Source organism: Lissotriton helveticus, chromosome 12 (assembly GCF_964261635.1).
Source record: "Lissotriton helveticus chromosome 12, aLisHel1.1, whole genome shotgun sequence".
Classification (NCBI taxonomy): Eukaryota; Metazoa; Chordata; class Amphibia; order Caudata; family Salamandridae; genus Lissotriton; species Lissotriton helveticus.
Window position 1 is genome coordinate 394,917,961 of NC_136073.1, and position 21,871 is coordinate 394,939,831.

General features: G+C 41.7%; 1 protein-coding gene across 6 annotated transcripts in view; it reads left to right on the forward strand.

Annotated features, from left to right (window-relative positions):
• The window catches only part of LOC144799898 (uncharacterized), a 390,901-nt gene extending 370,339 nt beyond the window's left edge, over positions 1 to 20,562 (forward strand). For all 6 annotated transcript variants that reach the window (XM_078671507.1, XM_078671509.1, XM_078671506.1 and 3 more), the window contains one exon: positions 20,312 to 20,562. In XM_078671507.1, coding sequence (XP_078527633.1) covers positions 20,312 to 20,514 — 203 coding nt within the window. In that variant the 3' untranslated portion in view covers positions 20,515 to 20,562. The remainder of the gene's footprint in view (positions 1 to 20,311) is intronic.
• The last annotated feature ends 1,309 nt before the right edge of the window (positions 20,563 to 21,871 follow it).

Here is a 21,871-nt window from a genome sequence, read left to right on the forward strand (position 1 = left end):
CAGAGCGTGTTAGTGGTCGCAACTACACGTTACTGTTTATTCTTATAGCAGTGGTATCTGCTCTGGTCTATCAGGAACTTCCGGAGCGGAGTGTTGTGATTTTTGCCTCCTACACACTGCCGTGTCTATCAGAAACTGCAGGAGCGGAGTGTTGTGGTTCTTGCCTCCTACACACTGCCGTGTCCATCTTTTTTTTAGCTGAGACCAGTGATTTATTTTGTGATTCTTTTAGAAGTGATATTCCAGTTTCACCTCTTCTTTTCTATTTTGCGGTATGTCCTAGGGGATGGAGTGAACACCTACCAACTTGTGACCAGTATATACAAGGGATGTTGTAACATTGTTGTTTATGTTTCTAATAGGCAATTCTCAGTCACAAGAAGAGGGGGAAGAGAGGCTGACATCAGAGAGTCTGGTTATTTTACTTTTAGCAGGTATACAGGGTTCGTTTAGCGAGAATTCATGAGTGTAGTCTTTTTATGATTAATGTTGCTTATGAAGGTATTATTTGTCGTTTCAGGTTTCCCTTTCCCTGCTGGCCCCTTCCTTTCCCTTCCTTTTTTCCCTCCTCCGATTTTTCTCCCGCCTAATGGCTCAAACACCTTGTGTATCATATTCAGGGTGTTAGTGACATTTGGAGTGGACCATTGTATACAACAACTGGATTCCGTGGAGGTAAACCTGACAGCAATCTGAAACCATGGCAGCTATGAGAACCGGACTATAATTTACCCTCACAAGTCACCTTTTATATGCATTTTTGTTCAATAAATCACGAGTGCCGGCAAAATTATGAATATGTCACACAAAGCAATCTGAAACCATGGCAGCTATGAGAACCGGACTATAATTTACCCTCACAAGTCACTTTTGTGCACTTTAGTTCAATAAATCACGAGTGCCGGCAAAATTATGAATATGTCACACTAAGCAATCTGAAACCATGGCAGCTATGAGAACCGGACTATAATTTACCCGCACAAGTCACTTTTGTGCACTTTAGTTCAATAAATCACGAGTTCCGGCAAAATTATGAATATGTCACACAAAGCAATCTGAAACCATGGCAGCTATGAGAACCGGACTATAATTTACTCTCACAAGTCACCTTTTATATGCATTTTTGTTCAATTACGGCGGCGGAGTTCACTTACCAATTTCCTAGAGTTGAGCAGAGGGTCCCCACGAGGCACGGCGGGTGGGCAGCAGAAACGAGGCTCAAACGCTGCACACAACAGGTATGGCCGTATGCCAGTAATGGCGGAGACTATACCTCTGGAAAGCATGTTCTACGTGTACGTAGGCATGCCGCTCCTCACCCAAAACATCATACAGGATGATGAAAGGGGCATTTCTAACTCTCCCGTAGGTTCCCAAATCGTGCGCGGCGCCCCATGCCACTCATTGCGGCGCACCGGGGTGCCGCAGCGCACAGTTTGGGAACTACGGCACTAAGGGCACGCCTCTTGGCTAGAGGGTGCCCCCGGAGATTGTTACGACATGCGTACAAACGAGCAAAGTATTATAACCGTGATGCTTTGTTGGAAGGCACACGACGTGAGCCCAAAGACCGGGTCGTATGTGTCGTCAACCACTCCGCTTTGAACTATAAAATGAAAAACATCATCCAAAGGAATTGGAGAATTTTGAACAGTGATGGGGATGTGACACCATTGGAGCAAACTTTAGTGGCTTATTGCAGAAATCAGAATCTTTGTGACATTTTGGTCCACTCTAGACCTGTGGCTAAGAACCTCCGCCAGACCACTATTACAGGCTTACCTATTATATCAGGGAACCACAAGTGTGGATCGTGCCACGCTTGCGAAGCTGCTATAGTAGCAGACATATTGAGTCATAATGGCCACAATATTAGGTTACATGACCTCACTAACTGCAGAAGCCAAAACATAGTGTATTTACTCAGGTGCCCATGTGGGCTGATCTATATTGGGGAGACTGCACGTGAATTTAGAGTACGCTTCAGCGAGCATAAATCAGCCATTCGTACCAGGAAGTTGACAGCCCCTCTTGTTCAACATTGCTTGGATAATGACCACTCAGAAAGTGACATCAGATGGTGTGTTTTAGAAATAATAAGAGGCAGAGCAGGATTGCCCATTGAGGTATTAAGAAAAAGAAGGGAAACCTTCTGGATTTTCACCCTCGACAGTTTGAAACAAGGGCTCAATGAGGATATTCAATGGCATGTGACAGAGCCCTGGTAATCTATCTACCTATGTTTATTTTCCACATTTCAGGATTAGTGATGTGAGCAGGTGCATCAGCGAGTAATTATAGGTAATACATCTACCCTGTAGTGAGAATCTTCCCATTGTGAAGCTAGGTGGGAGATGCTAAGGATTGTGCTCTTCATTTATGTGTTTTTGCAGGTGAGCTACTAATTAGCTATTCTTTTCCTTGTTGGTCTGTCCCTCGAAGTATTATTGTCACTGTGACTGGTCAAGCTATGTAGATCTCGTATATTTTGGAAACAATAATATTGTATGCTGAATCCCACTCTAAATAATTGAGTGTTGCAGTGGACTCCTCTTGATACGAGTATGTAAGAATTGGGCATGTAAAGGGAGGTCATATATTTCTATCCTTGCGTGTTTTTGTTAAATTTCCTTTTTCTTTTTCTATGGAGATTATATTTTATGGTATTGAAATATTTTTGACACTTCATCATTCTTAAGTGAGGTGGCTAGGTCTTAAAAAAATTCTTTTGGGGGTAATAGACGTACTCATATTGTGCCAGTTGGTGCGATCCTGGAGTAGTGCTGATGTGCTATCTTTCGTGTATGGTACTTTGCATATAGTTGGAGTCTCTGTTGTTTTTTCGCTCCTTGCCGTTCAACCATGGTGCCGATATTCCTGCATTCGTAGTCCCTCGTTGATTTCTACGGGAGGCAGTCACGGGAAGATCTAGTCCGTTTTCCTACTTATATTATGGCGCTGACAGGTTGCTGGAATTTTAGTCCTTCCGTCATCTTTGCGCCTTAGAGCTCAGGTGTTAATCCTTCATCAACTTAAATGCCCGCGGTTCTTGACTATTTATATCCGACTATCTGCCTCGTCTTTTTCTGCTGAGGTAGTTGTGAAGTGTAGATGTGCCGTCTGTTATGCCGGTCGCCTGCGCAGTTAAAAGGTGAGGGAGCGACCTATGGGAAACACAGAGGTTCGGCACAGACATATATCAGAACTGTGGGATATTTTAGTAGCTATGGCCCTTTTAAGTTCAGTAGGGATCTATGAACATCAGTAGCTGCATATGCAGCTCTAACATAGAGTGCGTCTGCTATAGACTACACTCTTTTTTGGTGTTATGTTTAATAAGACGTGCATTTTGTTTTTCTCATTCTTTGCAGTGTAAATTTAGACAACTGTATACTGTTGTGATTAACCTGCAACAATTGTGATTTTACGCGAGGTGGAGCAACAACAACGTTGTAGTTTCCATAACGACGGGGATCCAATCATAAAAGACGCCGTCCACGCAACATGCGGATGTACCCGAAAACGATAGAAATTCAAGAACGGCAGAATACGGAAGAACACGCCAAAGAAAGCAGCCCCGATAAGCAATGCGAGCGGACAGGTGATTTAAGGTAAGGCCACAGAACTGTTTATATAGGCCTGCCACATAGAAGGTTAAGCTTAAAAGCACCGCTCGAGAGGGACACCGTAGTTGTACTATTTGCAGTAACATCAAGCATGCAGCGTGTAACCAAGGAAGCCAGGTTACAGATGGACAGTGCGAAGCTCCAACACAGCACCGTTAAGTGACGCCCAAGCCAATGATGCTCAATACGCGCCTGTGATATAGGCAATGATATAAAACACTGTCTCTAAAAAGGCCTAATCCTCGGTGAGAAACCCAGCAACCCGGGTTTTAGAATGCAAACGCTTAGGCTGCAGCGAGCTACCTGCCTTTAAAGTAAAGCGTCAGATACAACATAAATATTATATACAAAAATGAAGGAAAAGACATATGAGATTGGGAAGTAAGGAAACGGATCAGGGAACGCAGCAAGGTTTAAACATTCAACTAATAAGTGCAATAAAGAAGGTGTAAGAAGAGCGCATTACTAATATACCCTACTTTCACCAATAGGAGCAGGCTCTAACAAAAAGAACTTGGGAGAGCATAACCAGGATGAGGGTGATAAAATAACAGACACATCATGGAAAACGAATGTGGAATCCAAGGGGTACGTAAAAAGGAAGAATGCAACATAAAAGAATGATATTATGACTAAACGCAAATTAAAAGAAAATTTATTATGTTTATAGGTGTAGAGATGTCCTACTTCTACAGTGTTCAGCCCTGAGAAAGACCTCATATGAAATAATATCTTGGTCCTAACTGGAGAAGGTCGAAACGCGTCGGCATCAATAGTGGATTGGAGTGGAAAGACCAACAAAGGATAGACTTTTCTCTTGTTTGGTACACGTACAGTGGAATGGACTTTGCTCTCCACTGAAAAAGAGTATAAATAAATCCCCAACCCTATATAGGACTTTACAATCAGTCTCTACTGAGGGCAAAATAGGATATTGTCCCGGTGCTGTGTAAATAGAAGTAGGACAAAAATGCTGAACTATGATGAATTCATTTATTGTGTGTATTGATTGTGCAAATGATTCAATTGTGTATATGTTGTACAAATTAATGTCTTGTGTATATATATGTAGTGTACAGTTATATATGTAGTGTATAGATTCAAGGAGAGGTGAAAATAATTTTTAGATAGGACAGTCCCAATACATAAAAGAGTGAAATAATGAAAAAAAAGATATGTTTAAAGCCCAAGGTCAATAAAAGGGACTATTGTGGCAATAATAAACATTGTGATTTATGGTGTCAGAGGCATTCTTGTGTATAAAATTGATTGTATATTGATTCCAGCCTCTGCTCTCCTAAACTGAATCATTCCCCTGTGTTATATACCTAAGATTAGTGTAGGCACCAAGCCTACGAGGGAAACTTTTTTCAGATAGTTTCCAATACAGAGACTGAAGTTCTCTAGGCAGTGGTAGATAAACTACCTCATTGCCAAATGTAAAGTATTGGGACGCCTTCCTCCTTATAATATAGATACAGAAGATTCATTGTCCCCTCCTGTAGTCAATTATTCACGTACCCAAAAAGGTTAGAGATTCTTCCTCTTTAATCCCAAAAATATTCCACCAATGTCTGAGCCCAAAACCTTGAGCATAAGAGAAGAAGATATTGAAGCATTTCTTAGACGTCCATCTACTTTGAACCCAGGAAATACTGCTACTAATTTAAGTCAACAAACAGAACTAGAAAAAATAACCCGCTTGAAGAAAAAACAAATTCGCACATCTCTACACAGTGAAGTTCTACTAGAGCATCTAAGGGCTGGTACAACCCCAATCGGCCTGCAAGTTAAAAACGTTCCTGTTATATTTGTGGACGATCCAGAATTTCTGAAGGGCTTTAGCCATATAGGCACTAAATGTTCCAGAGATTGGATGTTTCTTTCTATTAAAACTGCAGAACGTTTAAGTCTCAAGGAATTAGAACAAATTAAAGAACTAGAAGAAGCGTTCCTAACTAACACCGCTGTGGAGAATGCTCAAGCCCTTCTAGCAAAATTAGAAAAAGAAAATCAAATCTTCCAAACAACCACAGAAGACCTAAAGAGACAGAAATTACAAAGGGATATTCTTAACTTTTCAGAGAAAAAGACTTATCCTTACTTGGAGAAAGATTTCTACAAACAACCACAAAATACAGGAGCTTTAAGAATGTACGGGGGAAGAAGTAGAAGACAATTCCTAACGTTCTCAGATGCCTCCTCGCTTTCCGATAGTTCCAATGACGCAGAACAGTCGACAAGTAACAGAAATAACCAACCGCGCCAATTTTACCAACCGGCACCTTTTCCGGACAGAGGGAACAGCCGGTCGAGAGGGCGTTCACGAGCCAACAGATGGTACAATCCCCAATTGAACCAACCTCAAAGGGAAATCACCACAAGAAGGAATGTGTACAGATGGTAACTAGTGGAGAAGACTCAATATACAATCTGTCAAATCACATCCTCTCTACAAGTGAGCTCAATGTATTGCAGAAAGGTTTTTCTTTTATCCCTACTGTCAACCCTGATCTGAGTCAGACTAAACTTGAAATCATTCAATTATTTCGAAAATTGAGACTCAAAATACATTTTCAAGATCGAGAGACCATGATCCAACACAACTTTTCAGGTCTAAAAAATGCTTCAACATTCTTTCCAAAAACCATCGATATGCCAATGGAGTTGTTGACTTTTGAAAAAAACGTATTACGAGATCTGGATGACCTTGACAAGAAAAAGAAAGACTTTACAAAATGGAATCTACGTAATGAGGAAAAGAAGGCGCTAGAACAACTGAAAGAAAACAAAGATCTAATAATAAAGCCTGCGGACAAAGGCGGGGGAATTGTTATTCTACCCCGAGAGATGTATGAACTAGAAGTAACAAGACAGATAACAGATGAGAGATATTATCGGAGAACCAACGAAGACTGGAATAAGATCATAAAAGAAAAATTGGTCAAGCTGGCCAACCATGGAGAACAGGAAGGCTGGCTATCAAAGAAGGAGGCAGTGTATCTAATCAACGAAAATCCAAGGACACCAATTTTTTATGTCCTCACAAAAATACACAAAGACCAGAGGAATCCACCAGGACGTCCTATTATTTCAGGTGTGAATTCAATATTGGAACGTCCTGCAAAATACATAGATTCATTTCTGAAGCCTCAAGTATGCACAACACCTAGTTACATTAAAGACACTATGCAGGCAATCAATTTCTTGGAAAATCAACCCTTTGATGCACAAAATGAAATACTGGTGACATTGGATATAGTGAGTCTCTACTCAAATATTCCCCAGGAAGCCGGCCTAGAGGCCTTAGAAGTTTTTTGGGAAAAACGAAAAAGACCACATAATGTTCCATCCAAATTTTTACTCGAATTAGCAGAGATCTGCTTAAAGTACAATTTCTTCACCTTCATTCATGTGCAGTACTTGCAAGTAATGGGCACGGCGATGGGATGTCCCTTCGCGCCAGAAATGGCCATTATGTTTATGGCACTGTACGAGGAGAAGTGGATTTACAAAAATAACCCATATGACAGCCATATCAAAATATGGCAACATTATATTGATGACGTTTTCATGTTGTGGAGAGGTGAAGTAGAACAACTGAATGAATTTGTGATGTGGTTAAACAATCGGAACCCAAACATACAATTCACACTAAGTTTAAGCAAAATTGAAATTAACTCTTTGGACCGTATGATAAGGCATGAGGAAGGGGTCCTCTATACATCCCTATTTACTAAAGCAACAGACAGGAATACGTTTCTTCATTTCTCAAGTTTTCACCAACGAAACCTGCGAGAGAACCTGCCATTGAGTCCGTTTTTAAGACTAAGAAGAAACTGCACAAAAAAGATGACTATTTTACCAATGCAGAAAATCTCTTAAGAAAACTTTTGGAAAGGAACTACCCCAAAAGACTCCTGAAAAGAGCAATGAAAAGGGCTTGGTGTACCCCACGAGACACACTACTCTCTCCTTGGGACAAGAAGGAAACTATACCGCTAGTGTGTGTAACCACATTTTCAGGTATAACAAATGATGTCCAGAAAATTGTCCGGAGAAATTGGAACACAGTAAAAGGACTCAAACCGTTCCAAGCTATACCAATCTTTGCACTGAAAAAGAACGGAAGTGTCAAAAATAAACTCGTGCGAGCAGACACGTCTATACCAAAACAAGACATCTCTCTAAGATCAATGCTATCCCTACCACCTATTAAGGGCCATAGGAAATGCGGGAACTGTGTATCGTGCGAGAGTACCATAGAAGGCATGAAATTTACATACGGGAATAAATACATCAGACATGATGATTTTACAAACTGTAACACCCACAACGTAATATATTGTGTCCTTTGCCCTTGCGCCAAAGCATACATTGGCAAAACAAGCCAACCAGTAAAAACCGCATTTCACAACCTCGCTCAAGAATAAGATGTAAAACCCAAAATGCGCCCATGGTGTCACACTGCATAGAAAAAGGACATGGACCAAATGATATGAAATGGACCGTTTTAAGACGCATTACTGGAAAAAATACCGATGATATACTCTCAAAAATTGAGGCAAAAACAATTCTGTTTTTGGAAACAATGGAAAATGGACTATACGAAATGTCAGAACTTACAAATTGTGGATAACTAGGGTACAGCACTAAACAACTCTGTGCTCCGTTAAATACACAAAACTGTTCTAGCCACATAAAAAAAAGAACCTTTCTGTGCAGCGTTTAAAAAACATTTTTTTCAAATCCCTTTAGTCCCCATTTTTTCCTTCCATTAATGAGAAAGATCGAAATAGTTGCCACATTTTTGGATCTCTTTAGTAATGTACAACAAGAACAATATAAACATGAGACGAACCCAATATCAAACAGCCATACCAATTCAAGTAAGTCAAGTGAAAAAGGCAGACAAAAACAATAAAGATGTCTCATTCACATCGAGAAAAAACAAACGACAGAAAGAGGGGATGCGAGGTGGAGCAACAACAACGTTGTAGTTTCCATAACGACGGGGATCCAATCATAAAAGACGCTGTCCACGCAACATGCGGAAGTACCTGAAAACGATAGAAATTGAAGAACGGCGGAATACGGAAGAACACGCCAAAGAAAGCAGCCCTGATAAGCAATGCGAGCGGACAGATGATTTAAGGTAAGGCCACAGAACTGTTTATATAGGCCTGCCACATAGAAGGTTAAGCTTAAAAGCACCGCTCGAGAGGGACACCGCAGTTGTACTATTTGCAGTAACATCAAGCATGCAGCGTGTAACCAAGGAAGCCAGGTTACAGACGGACAGTGCAAAGCGTCAACACAGCACCGTAAAGTGACGCCCAAGCCAACGATGCTCAATACGCGCCTGTTATATAGGCAATGATATAAAACACTGTCTCTAAAAAGGCTTAATCCTCGGTGAGAAACCCGGCAACCTGGGTTTTAGAATGCAAGCGTTTAGCCTGCAGCAAGCTACCCGCCTTTAAAGTAAAGCGTCAGATACGACATAAATATTATATACAAAAATGAAGGAAAAGACTTATGAGATTGGGAAGTAAGGAAACGGATCAGGGAACGCAGCAAAGTTTAAACATTCAACTAATAAGTGCAATAAAAAAGGTGTAAGAAGAGTGCATTACTAATATACCCTACTTTCACCAATAGGAGAAGGCTCTAACAAAAAAAACTTGGGAGAGCATAACCCGGATGAGGGTGATAAAATAACAGACACATCATGGAAAACGAATGTGGAATCCAAGGGGTACGTAAAAAGGAAGAATGCAACATAAAAGAATGATATTATGACTAAACACAAATTAAAAGAAAATGTATTATGTTTATAGGAGTAGAGATGTCCTACTACTACAGTGTTCAGCCCTGAGGAAGACCTCATATGAAATAATATCTTGGTCCTAACTGAAGAAGCTCGAAACGCATCGGCATCAATAGTGGATTGGAGTGGAAAGACCAACAAAGGATAGACTTTTCTCTTGTTTGGTACACGTACAGTGGAATGGACTTTGCTCTCCACTGAAAAAGAGTATAAATAAATCCCCAACCCTATATAGGACTTTACAATCAGTCTCTACTGAGGACAAAATAGGATATTGTCCCGGTGCTGTGTAAATAGAAGTAGGACAAAAATGCTGAACTATGATGAATTCATTTATTGTGTGTATTGAGTGTGCAAATGATTGAATTGTATATGTTGTACAAATTAATGCTGTGTGTATATATGTATGTAGTGTACAGTTATATATGTAGTGTATAGATTCAAGGAGAGGTGAAAATAATTTTTAGATAGAAGAACAGTCCCAATACACAAAAGAGTGAAATAATGAAAAAAAAGATATGTTTAAAGCCCAAAGTCAATAAAAGGGATTATTATGGCAATAAGAAACAGTGTGATTTTACTACCCTTAGCTTAGTTAAAAGAACTATGCTTTAATAAGTGAGAAGTGAGGTAGCATGATGTATACAGTTATAAGATCTACTGAGTTTGTTTCATTGTTGTTGTTTTTTTACACAATATAGATTTTACTAGGATCTCTTCTTTCTTTTTTTACATCATGGATTGACCCTTTGTCTATTAATTCCTCAGGCTCCTTGCACTACTGAGGCTTTTGTTGTGAATATTGGTGCCCCACGCATGAGAATTTTTATACATTGATACAAGGTTGTCACGTAGATTCCCGCTGAAGATTCTTTCTGGGTTAGTGAGCTACGTTTATCACTATAGTTTCTTTAGGCCTACACAGGCGCACGTGTGGCCAGACATTGAATATTGTTTTTCTCTTTTTCTTTTTTTGTATGGTTTGAATGTAGGAGTATTACCCTTGGGAGTGACTACTAATAATAGCAAAACTACGATACAGTCCCTAATGGTCACAGGTGAGATGTTCACTCTCATATGCCTATCATTGAAAATCTACACCAGGTGACTGTTAGACAGCCTAATTGAGGGGATGGGATGGCACAATGCTGGACTACAGTGATATCATGTAGCTCTGCTGTTGACACCAGTGTAATATGGAGGGTTAGCCTGTATCATCCGGCCTTTCCATTCAAATGGTGTAATTGGTTTAATGTGTATCTTGCCTCGTACGGGATCTTGGTAGTGGTATTTGCTATCTACTCGTTCAGAAGCATCCGACCTCTGGAATAATTATCTATACACAAGAGTCTGTAGCGAAATATAGGAAACTTGGAAATGGTTTTTGTGGTAAGTATGCTTAGGGCATTGCCCCCTTCTTTGGGGCGTGGAGTTTGAAAGATGGATCTTAGGTTAACTTTATCCTTGTTTGGTCACACACGTATGCTTGTTTGTATTGTTTTTTATCACACTGAGTGTTTTCACACTGTTTTCCACTATAGCCCTAAGTAGGTAGGGGCAAAGTGGTGTGTTTTGTGTTGGCATGGATATATCCTGTGTACTTCTGTGCACATAACGTCAAAGCAACAAATATTGTTCCTTTGATAATGAATGGGGTCCTTTGTATTATGATGGTTCCTACATAGTCAGTGGGCATTCTGTTTTCAAATTTTTTTTTATATCTTTGTAGGTGGTATTTTGTCCCCAGGTGCAGTGGCCCTCATTAGGGCAGTATATCTGGCAGGTCCAGATGAAGGTGGCATCACATCTCTCAGCCACCGAAACGCGTCGACCATTGTTTTGAGACCATCCTGCATCTTTGCAGTTGCTGTCTTTGGTCTTTCCAACTACGTTACCACTCTGTAGTTGTGTTCCCCAGATATTTCATGATTGTGATGGTTTGTCAGGTTGTGTGTGAGTTGTCTTTGAATGATTGTTGTGAAACTGTATTGTTTTTCTCTACCTGGGTTTGTCAATCAGTTGTATTTATTGTGCTGTGTTGATTTTTGTATTTTGAATTTATGTTGAAAATAAAAACAAGTATTTAAAAAAAACATGTATAATCAGTGAAAAATATTTTTGATAAAAGAAATGAAATAAAAAAAAATATTTTTACTAATTTTGTTAGATTTTATGTAAGTGGTTTACTCATTTGTTTATGATGCTCACGTAATGTAGGTGGATTAAATCCAATAAAAAGAATTTAGGTCTTGAGGGAGTTCATTGTGCTGTGTTTGTATACTTTTCTTCCCCTCTTCTCCCTGACCGCCAATTTGTCTTTCAGAGGGGGTCCCCCTTTTTTTTGCATTAGCCACCTGGATGAAGGTCAGCTGCCCGCAGCTCATCTCAGACAAGACCAAAGTCCTCATCCTGGGCTCCACCCTCTCAACCTGGGACAAAACTCCTGATGTCCTGCAGCGCTCGGACCCCCCAACACACCCACTGACCACATGCGAAACCTCAGCCTCATCTTGGACTCCACGCTCTCCATGAACTCCCAAATCAACACTGTATTGTCCTCCTGCTTCCATAGGCTCTGCTTGCTTCGAAAGATCTTCAAGTGGATCCTCATCAAGTCCAGGAGAATGGTCACACACAAGCTTGTGGGCAGCAGACTCGACCACAGCGATGCACTCCACGCCGGCAATGGCATGTGACACCGCCCTGGTAATCTGTCTACCTATGTTTATTTTCCACTTTTCAGGATTAGTTATGTGAGCAGGTGCATCAGCGAGTAATTATAGATAATACATCTACCCTGTAGTGAGATTCTTCCCATTGTGAAGCTAGGTGGGAGATGCTAAGTATTGTGCTCTTCATTTATGTGTTTTTGCAGGTGAGCTACTAATTAGCTATTATTTTTCTTGTTGGTCGTTCCCTCGAAGTATTATTGTCATTGTGACTGGTCAAGCTATGTAGATCTCGTATATTTTGGAAAAAATAATATTGTATGCTGAATCCCACTCTAAATAATTGAGTGTTGGAGTGAACTCCTCTTGATACAACTATGTAAGACTTGGGCATGTAAAGGGAGGTCATATATTTCTATCCTTGCGTGTTTTTGTTAAATTTCCTTTTTCTTTTTCTATGGAGATTATATTTTATGGTATTGAAATATTTTTGACACTTCATCGTTGTTAAGTGAGGTGGCTAGGTCTTAAAAAAATTCTTTTGGGGGTAATAGACGTACTCATATTGTTCCAGTTGGTGCGATCCTGGAGTAGTGCTGATGTGCTATCTTTCGTGTATGGTACTTTGCATATAGTTGGAGTCTGTTGTTTTCGCTCCTTGCCGTTCAATCATGGTGCCGATATTCCTGCATCCGTAGTCCCTCATTGATTTCTACGGGAGGCAGTCACGGGAAGATCTAGTCCGTTTTCCTACTTATATTATGGCGCTGACAGGTCGCTGGAATTTTAGTCCTTCCTTCATCTTTGCGCCTGCGAGCTCAGGTGTTAATCCTTCATCAACTTAAATGCGCGTGGTTCTTGACTATTTATATCCGACTATCTGCCTCGTCTTTTTCTGCTGAGGTAGTTGTGAAGTGTAGATGTCCCGTCTGTTATGCCGGTCGCCTGCGCAGTTAAAAGGTGAGGGAGCGACCTATGGGAAACACAGAGGTTCGGCACAGACATATATCAGAACTGTGGGATATTTTAGTAGCTATGGCCCTTTTAAGTTCAGTAGGGATCTATGAACATCAGTAGCTGCATATGCAGCTCTAACATAGAGTGCGTCTGCTATAGACTACACTCTTTTTTGGTGTTATGTTTAATAAGACGTGCATTTTGTTTTTCTCATTCTTTGCAGTGTAAATTTAGACAACTGGCAGACTTTGAAAGCAGGCAACACTTTGGAGGATTTGGGGGCGATCTAGGTAAACAGTATACTGTTGTGATTAACCTGCAACAATTGTGATTTTACTACCCTTGGCTTAGTTAAAAGAACTATGCTTTAATGAGTGAGAAGTGAGGTAGCTTGATGTATTCAGTTATAAGATCTACTAAGTTTGTTTCATTGTTGTTGTTTTTTTACACAACATAGATTTTACTAGGGTCTCTTCTTTATTTTTTTACATCATGGATTGACCCTTTGTCTATAAATTCCTCAGGCTCCTTGCACTACTCAGGCTTTTGTTGTGAATATTGGTGCCCCACGCACGAGAATTTTGTTGTAACCTGATCTTTTACAGTTATCTATGTTACCTATTGGTATGAACCCTCCTCCCCTCCCTTTCCCGCAAAGTGTTGTTACCCTCGGTGGAACGCTCGATAGGAGCTCACCATAGAACGTTCAGTGAAGAGGCGATCGTGCTTGAGGCCAGAGCGGAATAAACTGGCTCTTCTTCCATTTTCGTGTGAGCAGTTATTTATGAGCAGTTCTAACAAAGTGGCGATGAGGCTGCGCAGGGGGCAGTGTCTGGACCTTCCCCTGTTTATATAGCACGATCCGGTGAACCTTCCGTGGCCAGAGAGTGACATATGAGATTGGAGCTCCGGCGGGCTGTGAATCCGGTGAAAGTGAGCCAAGGCTGGTAAGCGGTATCAGCGATAAAATATTGGCGAAATTGTGACATCATACTTCAGGCAAATTGAACGAAGGGTGCCGATGTAGTACGAGTTAACGATGATATAATATTCGGCACCGGAATGTTTTGAAAGTATTGCCAAGTGATGTTAGTGGCTGGCAGATGAAAAAAAAAAACGTTAAGTACGGAAGTTGAAGGAAATTGAAGCATATTCAGGAAAATAAATGAGCGGTGATACGTGGAAACTTGAGGAAAGAAAAAGACTGTTTTCAAAAGAAAAGCACGTTGAAGGAAGCATGTGAGCTGATCTGTTGTACGAGTCCGTACTGCATGTATATGCGGTGGCTTCACACGCGGCAAGGGTAAACAGAAGAGCATTTTGACAAGTGCCTGCATGCGTGACAGGCAGGGATCTGGCATAAGCACTGTCTGCGTTCCCTCATGAGATCAGCGATTGGAGCGGCACAGCGTGAGGAAGTGACAGCGGTTTCCCTCAGCTGACGGAACTGGCGCGCGCCGCGATCCTAGCAGTAGAGGGCAATCTTCCCGAACGACGCCTTATTCAAGCGAGTATCAGCGCAGGGTGCTTGCTGCGCAACAGAGGTGGGAAGTAGAAAAGACCTTAAGGGGAAAGGACATTTGAAGAGAAGGGTAGGTGGAAAGTCTAAGCTACTTCAGTACCACATTTGAGTTTTGCGCTGATAGGCTCAGCATTGTGGCGGATAAGAGCCTGCGTGCAAAGTACTTTTAACCCACCGCGCTGACAGGAACTTTCGTGTGAAAAAAGGGTCAGGAAAGGACCCAGGACAGCGAAGTTGGCACGTGTATCTCTACAGGGTCACCAAAGTGATCGCAAGGGGCACAGTTTGGAAGTGTATGGGTTCATGGTGTTGAGGTACAGTCTGCATACCAAAGAAAAAAAAACGAGAAAAAATTGTGTAATGTGAATTTGTAATGTTCATTTATTTCCTCTGCCACATATTTAGGGTGAGAATTTTGTGCCTGCAATTTTCATATCTGTACAAGAGTATCCCACTATTACCTTAAAGTCTATCAGTTTCCCCTAAATCACATATTAAGCTTCTGCCTACTCAACCCCTTTTGTTAAACTATGGCGTCTTCAATGACAATGTCACAGCCACCTCCATTTCTGAGTGAGGACGGGGAACCCCTCACCCCATGGAAGAATTGGGTGAATATATTTGAGTCTTATTTGATTGCGATAGGAGACACAGATTTTCATCTGTGCGCAAACTACACATATTGTTACATAACTTGGGAAGACATGCAAGGGAAATTTATGACAATTTACCTGACACTATATTTAGATTGGGAACTGAAGAGGGAGAAAGTGAGGGCCCCCCTGATGTTTTCAAAATATCTTTGAAAAAGTTAGAGGCACAATTCGGCAAGAAAATCAATGTGGTGCTTGAACGCCACAAATTGTTCTCAAGGTCACAAGGGAAAAATGAAAGGGTAGCTAATTATATTGCAGTGCTGAGAGGTTTGTCATCCACGTGTGATTTTGGAACACTAACCGATTCTCTTATCAGAGATCAGTTAGTGAGGTGCATATCCGACAAAAAAATACAGGAGAAGTTACTAGCGGATGCACCTGATTTAAAACAGGCGGTAGACATAGCGAAAAGCATAGAGCACACAGCGTTCCGTATGAACGAAATGAAGGAATCTGTTGAGGTAAAGCAAGTTTGCGAAGGGGAAGTGTTGAAGGTAAACATGAAGGGAGATAAAAACAGAAGTGTACATGCAGGAAGTTCAAATCAAAAATCTGATAAACAAAAGTTTAAGTGATACCGTTGTGGTAATCCCATTCACTTAGCTAACAGTGTAAAGTGCCCTGCAAGAAGTGCCTTGTGCAGAACATGTAACAAACGTGGTCATTTTACTAAAGTGTGTCATGATGCAAGAAAGGACATAACTCATGTTATTCATGAAGAAGAGGTACAAAGGGGAGATATTGTTTTCCAAGTCAATGAACTTCTTGAGAGCTCTACGAGCAATTACCCAGAATGTAAAATTTTGCTTCACCATGTATCTTATGATGTTTATGCTGATTCATGCTCACCGTATACTCTCATAAGTGAAGAAACTTTCAAAAGTAGATCAGGAGATAGGGAGTATGTGTTATTACCTGCAGACATCAACCCAGGGGGATACAACAGGAATTCAATACCTTTGGTTGGCATGCTGATTATGCAAATTAACTTCAAAGACAGGTTCACGGTTGGGAAGGTATACATAACAAAGCAGGGTTCAAACTTATTAGGGTGGAAACATCAAAAAGACCTTGGTATTAAGTTGGATCCCAATGCCTCAGAGCCGGTGTACTTGGTGGAACGACCCAGCATAGGTGCTGATGTGTGTGGAGAGTTTCCTGAGGTATTTTCGAAGGAACTAGGTTTGCTGAAGGGGTTCCTCCATAAAATAAAGTTGAAAAAGCATTATAAACCATCAGTGCATAAGGCCAGATCGGTACCATTGGTGGCGAGAGATTCCCTTAAGGAAGAATTGGAGAAGTTGGAATCTGTGGGGGTAAATGAGAAGATTGAGAGTTCAGAGTTGCTCGCCCCCATTGTGGTCGCGGCCAAGGGGGGAGGAAAAGGCATTCAGTTATGTGTGGATCTCAGGGATCTTAATGCCAACATCTGGGTGGAGAGACATCCTCTCCCCAAGATAAATGAGATGCTCAGTGTCATTCAGGGAGCCAAGTCTTTCAGCGTCCTAGACCTCTCGGCTGCATATCAAAAGGGTTGCCCTACATTCAGAGTCCAAACACCTAACTTCCTTTATAACACCGTTTGGGGCATACAAGTACAACAGGATGCCATTCGGGTTGGCATCCGCAGCTGCCGTATTTCAACGGATTATGCAGCACATACTTGAAGGTGCAGGAAAAGTCTTGTGTTTCCAAGACGATATTTTGATCTATGGTGATTCAGAACTTGAGCATAACAAGAACCTCAAAAAGGTGCTGGGCAAACTGAGCAAGGCAGGTTTTACCACTCAAAAAGACAAGTGTAAAATTGGTGTCAAGTCCGTAACTTACTTAGGGCACACCATTTCGGGGGAAGGAATCAAGCCCAAGTCTAGTCTGGTAGATTCTGTTGTTTTAGCTCCGGCTCCATCACATAAAGACGAGCTTAGATCCTTCTTAGGCTTAGTGGAATACATGACCAAATTTATAGAACATTTTGCTGGTCACACAAAGGCCATGAGAGAGCTTTTAAAGAAGGGTTCTCCTTTTGAATAGAGTATGGAGTGTCATCAAGAATTCCAGTTTGTCAAGGCAGCTATCGCCAAAGCACCCACTCTAGGTATGTTTGACCCCAACGCAAAAACTACCCTTACCACAGATGCTAGCATGAAGGGTTTGGGTGCATCCCTTACTCAAGTGGTGGACGGATGTGAGAGAATAATTGCATTCGCATCCAGAGCTCTGAAGGAAGCAGAATCAAATTATTCTACAATCGAAAGGGAGGCCCTAGCATGCTATTGGGCGATAAACCACTTCAAATTTTTCCTGTGGGGTATCCCTTTTACATTACGCACCGACCACAAACCCCTCATTCCACTATTTTCTACAAAAAACATTGAGAAGGCCACTCCCCGCATCTCTAAGTGGATTTTGGCATTGCAGGGTTACAATTTCATGATGTGTTATGTGGCAGGTGTAAAAAACACAATTGCTGACTGCATGTCAAGGCTACCCATACCTGGTGAAGATTCACCATGCAGTCCACCTGATGAGGTTGTTTTGTCCATTGAATATCCTGCCATCAACAGGAAGGAGTGGGAGAAGGAAGCAGAGGAGGATCAGGTGTTGAGAGAGTTGAAAGTGATGATTGAGAAGGGGTGGCCTAGAACTTGCAACGAGCGTCAGATGCTCTTAAACCTTTCTGGGTTGTGAGGAACGAACTATCCATCACAGGGGGCCAAGTGTATAGGGGAACAAAAATCATTCCCCCTGGTAGCATGAGAGAACGAGTGATTGACATCGCGCATGAGGGACACCCAGGTAGAAGTATGACCAAGAGCAAAATTAGGCAACATTATTGGTTTCCCAAGATGGATTGGTTGGTTGAAAGTACAGTGAAATATTGTGTTTCTTGTGGGATGAGTGACAAATCGAAAGTGGTACAGAAAGCACCCCATATCCCTGTGGTGGTGCCGTCTAAACCATGGGATAAGCTTGGCCTAGATATTATAGGTCCATTGAATCATTTAAGCATTTCCCAGAGCTTTATGTTTGTACTTATTGATTATCATTCCCATTGGATCACTACTAAAATGGTGCCCTCAATAACCACTTCAATCCTAATTGAGTTCCTTAAAGAAATATTTTCAAAAGAGGGAGTACCTAGTACCCTCGTAACGGACAATGGTGTTCAAATTACATCACAGTTGATGAGAGAATTCTTAGATGGTTTAGGCATTTCGCATGTGAGGACACCTTTCTACTGTCCCAAGGCCAATGGGATGGTGGAAAGAGCTAATAGAATGTTAAAAAACACTATCCAGATGGCCGTCACTATGCACGAACCTATTGAGGAAGCCATCAGGAAAACAGTATGGTCGTATCACTCTTCCCCGAATGCTGTGACTGGAGTGTCTCCTTTTGTGTCCCTCAAGGGGAGAAACCCAGGATCCAAACTCACCCCTAACTGGCTCAATGGGGGCAATCCGGTATGGGTGGACAGGGATTCTACTATGAGAAAAGTGGTCCAACACCAAGCGGAATACAAAACTAGATATGACCAGAAATGGGGAACCTCCAGTAGGAGATTTCATGAGGGACAATGGGTGGTGATCAAAAAACCTGGCATTGGGCGTGCTAAGGTTTCCTCCTTCTCCAAACCATCGAGAATCAAGAGGGTTGGTAGGAACTCCGTCGTTTTGGAGGACGGCAGCACTTGGAGCATGGACAATGTGAGTAGTTGCCCCAATGTTTGTGTACCTGTACCCGATAGTGAGGAAACCCCAGAGGATACACCATCCAGTAACCGTTTGCCCAGAGACTCAAGAGTACCCCGCCCGCCATGTTGGCAGGAGGACTACGGAAAATAGTAGGATGTAAATATATGCCTCCTCTGGAGGAAATGTATGCTGTAACTGTCTTTTGTTTTCGGACAGAGGGAGATGTGTTGTAACCTGATGTTTTACAGTTATCTATGTTACCTATTGGTATGAACCCTCCTCCCCTCCCTTTCCCGCAAAGTGTTGTTACCCTCGGTGGAACGCTCGATAGGAGCTCACCATAGAACGTTCAGTGAAGAGGCGATCGTGCTTGAGGCCAGAGCGTAATAAACTTGCTCTTCTTCCATTTTCGTGTGAGCAGTTATTTATGAGCAGTTCTAACAAATTTTTATACATTGATGCACGGTTGTTACGTAGATTCCCGCTGAAGATTCTTTCTAGGTTAGTGAGTTACATTTATCACTATAGTTTCTTTAGGCCTACACAGGCGCATGTGTGGCCAGACATTGAATATTGTTTTTCTCTTTTTTTTTTTTATGGTTTGAATGTAGGAGTATTACCCTTGGGAGTGGCTACTAGAAATAGCAAAACTACGATACAGTCCCTAATGCTCACAGGTGAGATGTTCACTCTCATATGCCTATCATTGAAAATCTACACTAGGTGACTGTTAGGCAGCCTAATTGAGGGGATGGGATGGCACAATGCTGGACTACAGTGATATCATGTAGCTCTGCTGTTGACACCAGTGTAATATGGAGGATTAGCCTGTATCATCCGGCCTTTCCATTCAAATGGTGTAATTGGCTTAATGTGTATCTTGCCTCGTACAGGATCTTGGTAGTGGTGTTTGCTATCTACTTGTTCAGAAGCATCCAACCTCTGGAATAATTATCTATACACAAGAGACTGTAGTGAAATATAGGAAACTTGGAAACGGTTTTTGTGGTAAGTATGCTTAGGGCATTGCCTCCTTCTTTGGGGCGTGGAGTTTGAAAGATGGATCTTAGCTTAACTTTATCCTTGTTTGGTCACACACAAGTATGCTTGTTTGTATTGTTTTTTATCACACTGGGTGTTTTCACACTGCTTTCCACTATAGCCCTAAGTAGGTAGGGGCAAAGTGGTGTGTTTTGTGTTGGCATGGGTATATCCTGTGTACTTCTGTGCACATAACGTCAAAGCAACAAATATTGTTCCTTCGATAATGAATGGGGCCCTTTGTATTATGATTGTTCCTACATAGTCAGTGGGCATTCTGTTTTAAAATTTCTTTTTTATATATCTTTGTAGGTGGTATTTTGTCCCCAGGCGAAGTGGCCCTCATTATGGCAGTATATCTGGCAGGTCCTGATGAAGGTGGTATCACATCTCCCAGCCACCGAAACGTGTCGACCATTGTTTTGAGACCATCCTGTCATGTTATGTCAAGTGCTGCAGAGAAGCCACCCTACCCTATAATCGTCAGTGAAGAGACACTATATTCATTGAAGTAGAGACAATTTAACAAGTATCGGAAGCACTTTTCTGACAGCTTGGACCAATAAAAGAATGTACAATTTGAAAAAAGTTAAAGCAATGTTTGTTCAACAAGATAAAAAAAAAATGTAAGTAACTGTTGGTGCACGCTCCTTTCTTGTCAGTATGTGTTCTGCGAGGTAGTCACGAGCATGGCATTCTTGTCCATGCTCGTGGCTTCCACGCGATTTACTAGTTGATGTTGATGTTCTAATGTGTTGCGGGTGGGAGTTCTATTATGTAGTGGGATTCGAATATTACAGACTTGGACTTGTACTTGAACGGACATCTTTTCCGATAAAGATGCAATTCTACAAATTGCTGTTTCCCTGCATCTTATTCCTGAAGATTATCAACCGTAACATTTCCCAAAACTGGCGACGAGCGGAGATACAAGCTCATTGGTGGATTATTATTTTTTCTTCTTCTTTTCCCTCACTTTCTACATTTATTTGTAATTGGAGTTGACTTTGTTTTTTTTCTACAACCACTCCAAGGATCACTTTGTTGATGCAGTTCGTGGATTTACTTTATCAACCTTTCTCAGGAAGTAGGTCGGATTTGCATCTATCGTATTGCCTGGGTCGGAACTACACATCCTTGTAGGCTGTTGGTCGTAGGAGAGGCCTTTTATACCAGCTGACACACGCAGGTGTGCGTAATTCTTGTTTCCTATTGTTCTGTCTCGGCCGAGAGAGAATCGCGGCTGCTGGAAGCTGCTCCATGTGTTCTACTTGTTCACGCTTTATGAAGCGCAGGTTCGCGGATTTCCAGAGGACTGTTGCCGGGAGACGGAGTTCTGGGTGAGTAAAGAACCAGGATTCCGGTTCTTGTTCAGATTCCTGTTGTTTGACAAAAGACTCTGTGAGCGTGCAGCTGCTTCTTTTTCCCGCTGTCACGCCGTTTGTCCTCTTGTGATAATTGGCAGTTGTTTCGCTTGGCGTGGTGAAGTAGTGGAGTATTAGAGCGGAATGCAGTGGTGAGTCACAACCACGCATTACCGTGTCTGTGTTTAAAGCCCGGTGAACATTGATAGATGTGGTTGTCCAGAGCGGAATACAGTGGTGAGTCACAACCACGCATTACCGTGTCTGTTGAAGCCCGGTGAACATTAATAGAGGTGGATGTCCAGAGCGGAATGCAGGGGTGAGTCACAACCACACATTACTGATTCTGTGTAGCACAACTGAGGTGCTTTCCATGTGAAGTCTTCATTTCTTTTTGTGTTGCTTATGACTTTGCTCTTGAGAACTGACTAGTTTGGGAATTGGATAATCTCTTCTGTTGGAGTTAAGACTCTATACATATACCAGCATATTTTGCTTTTTTCTTTAT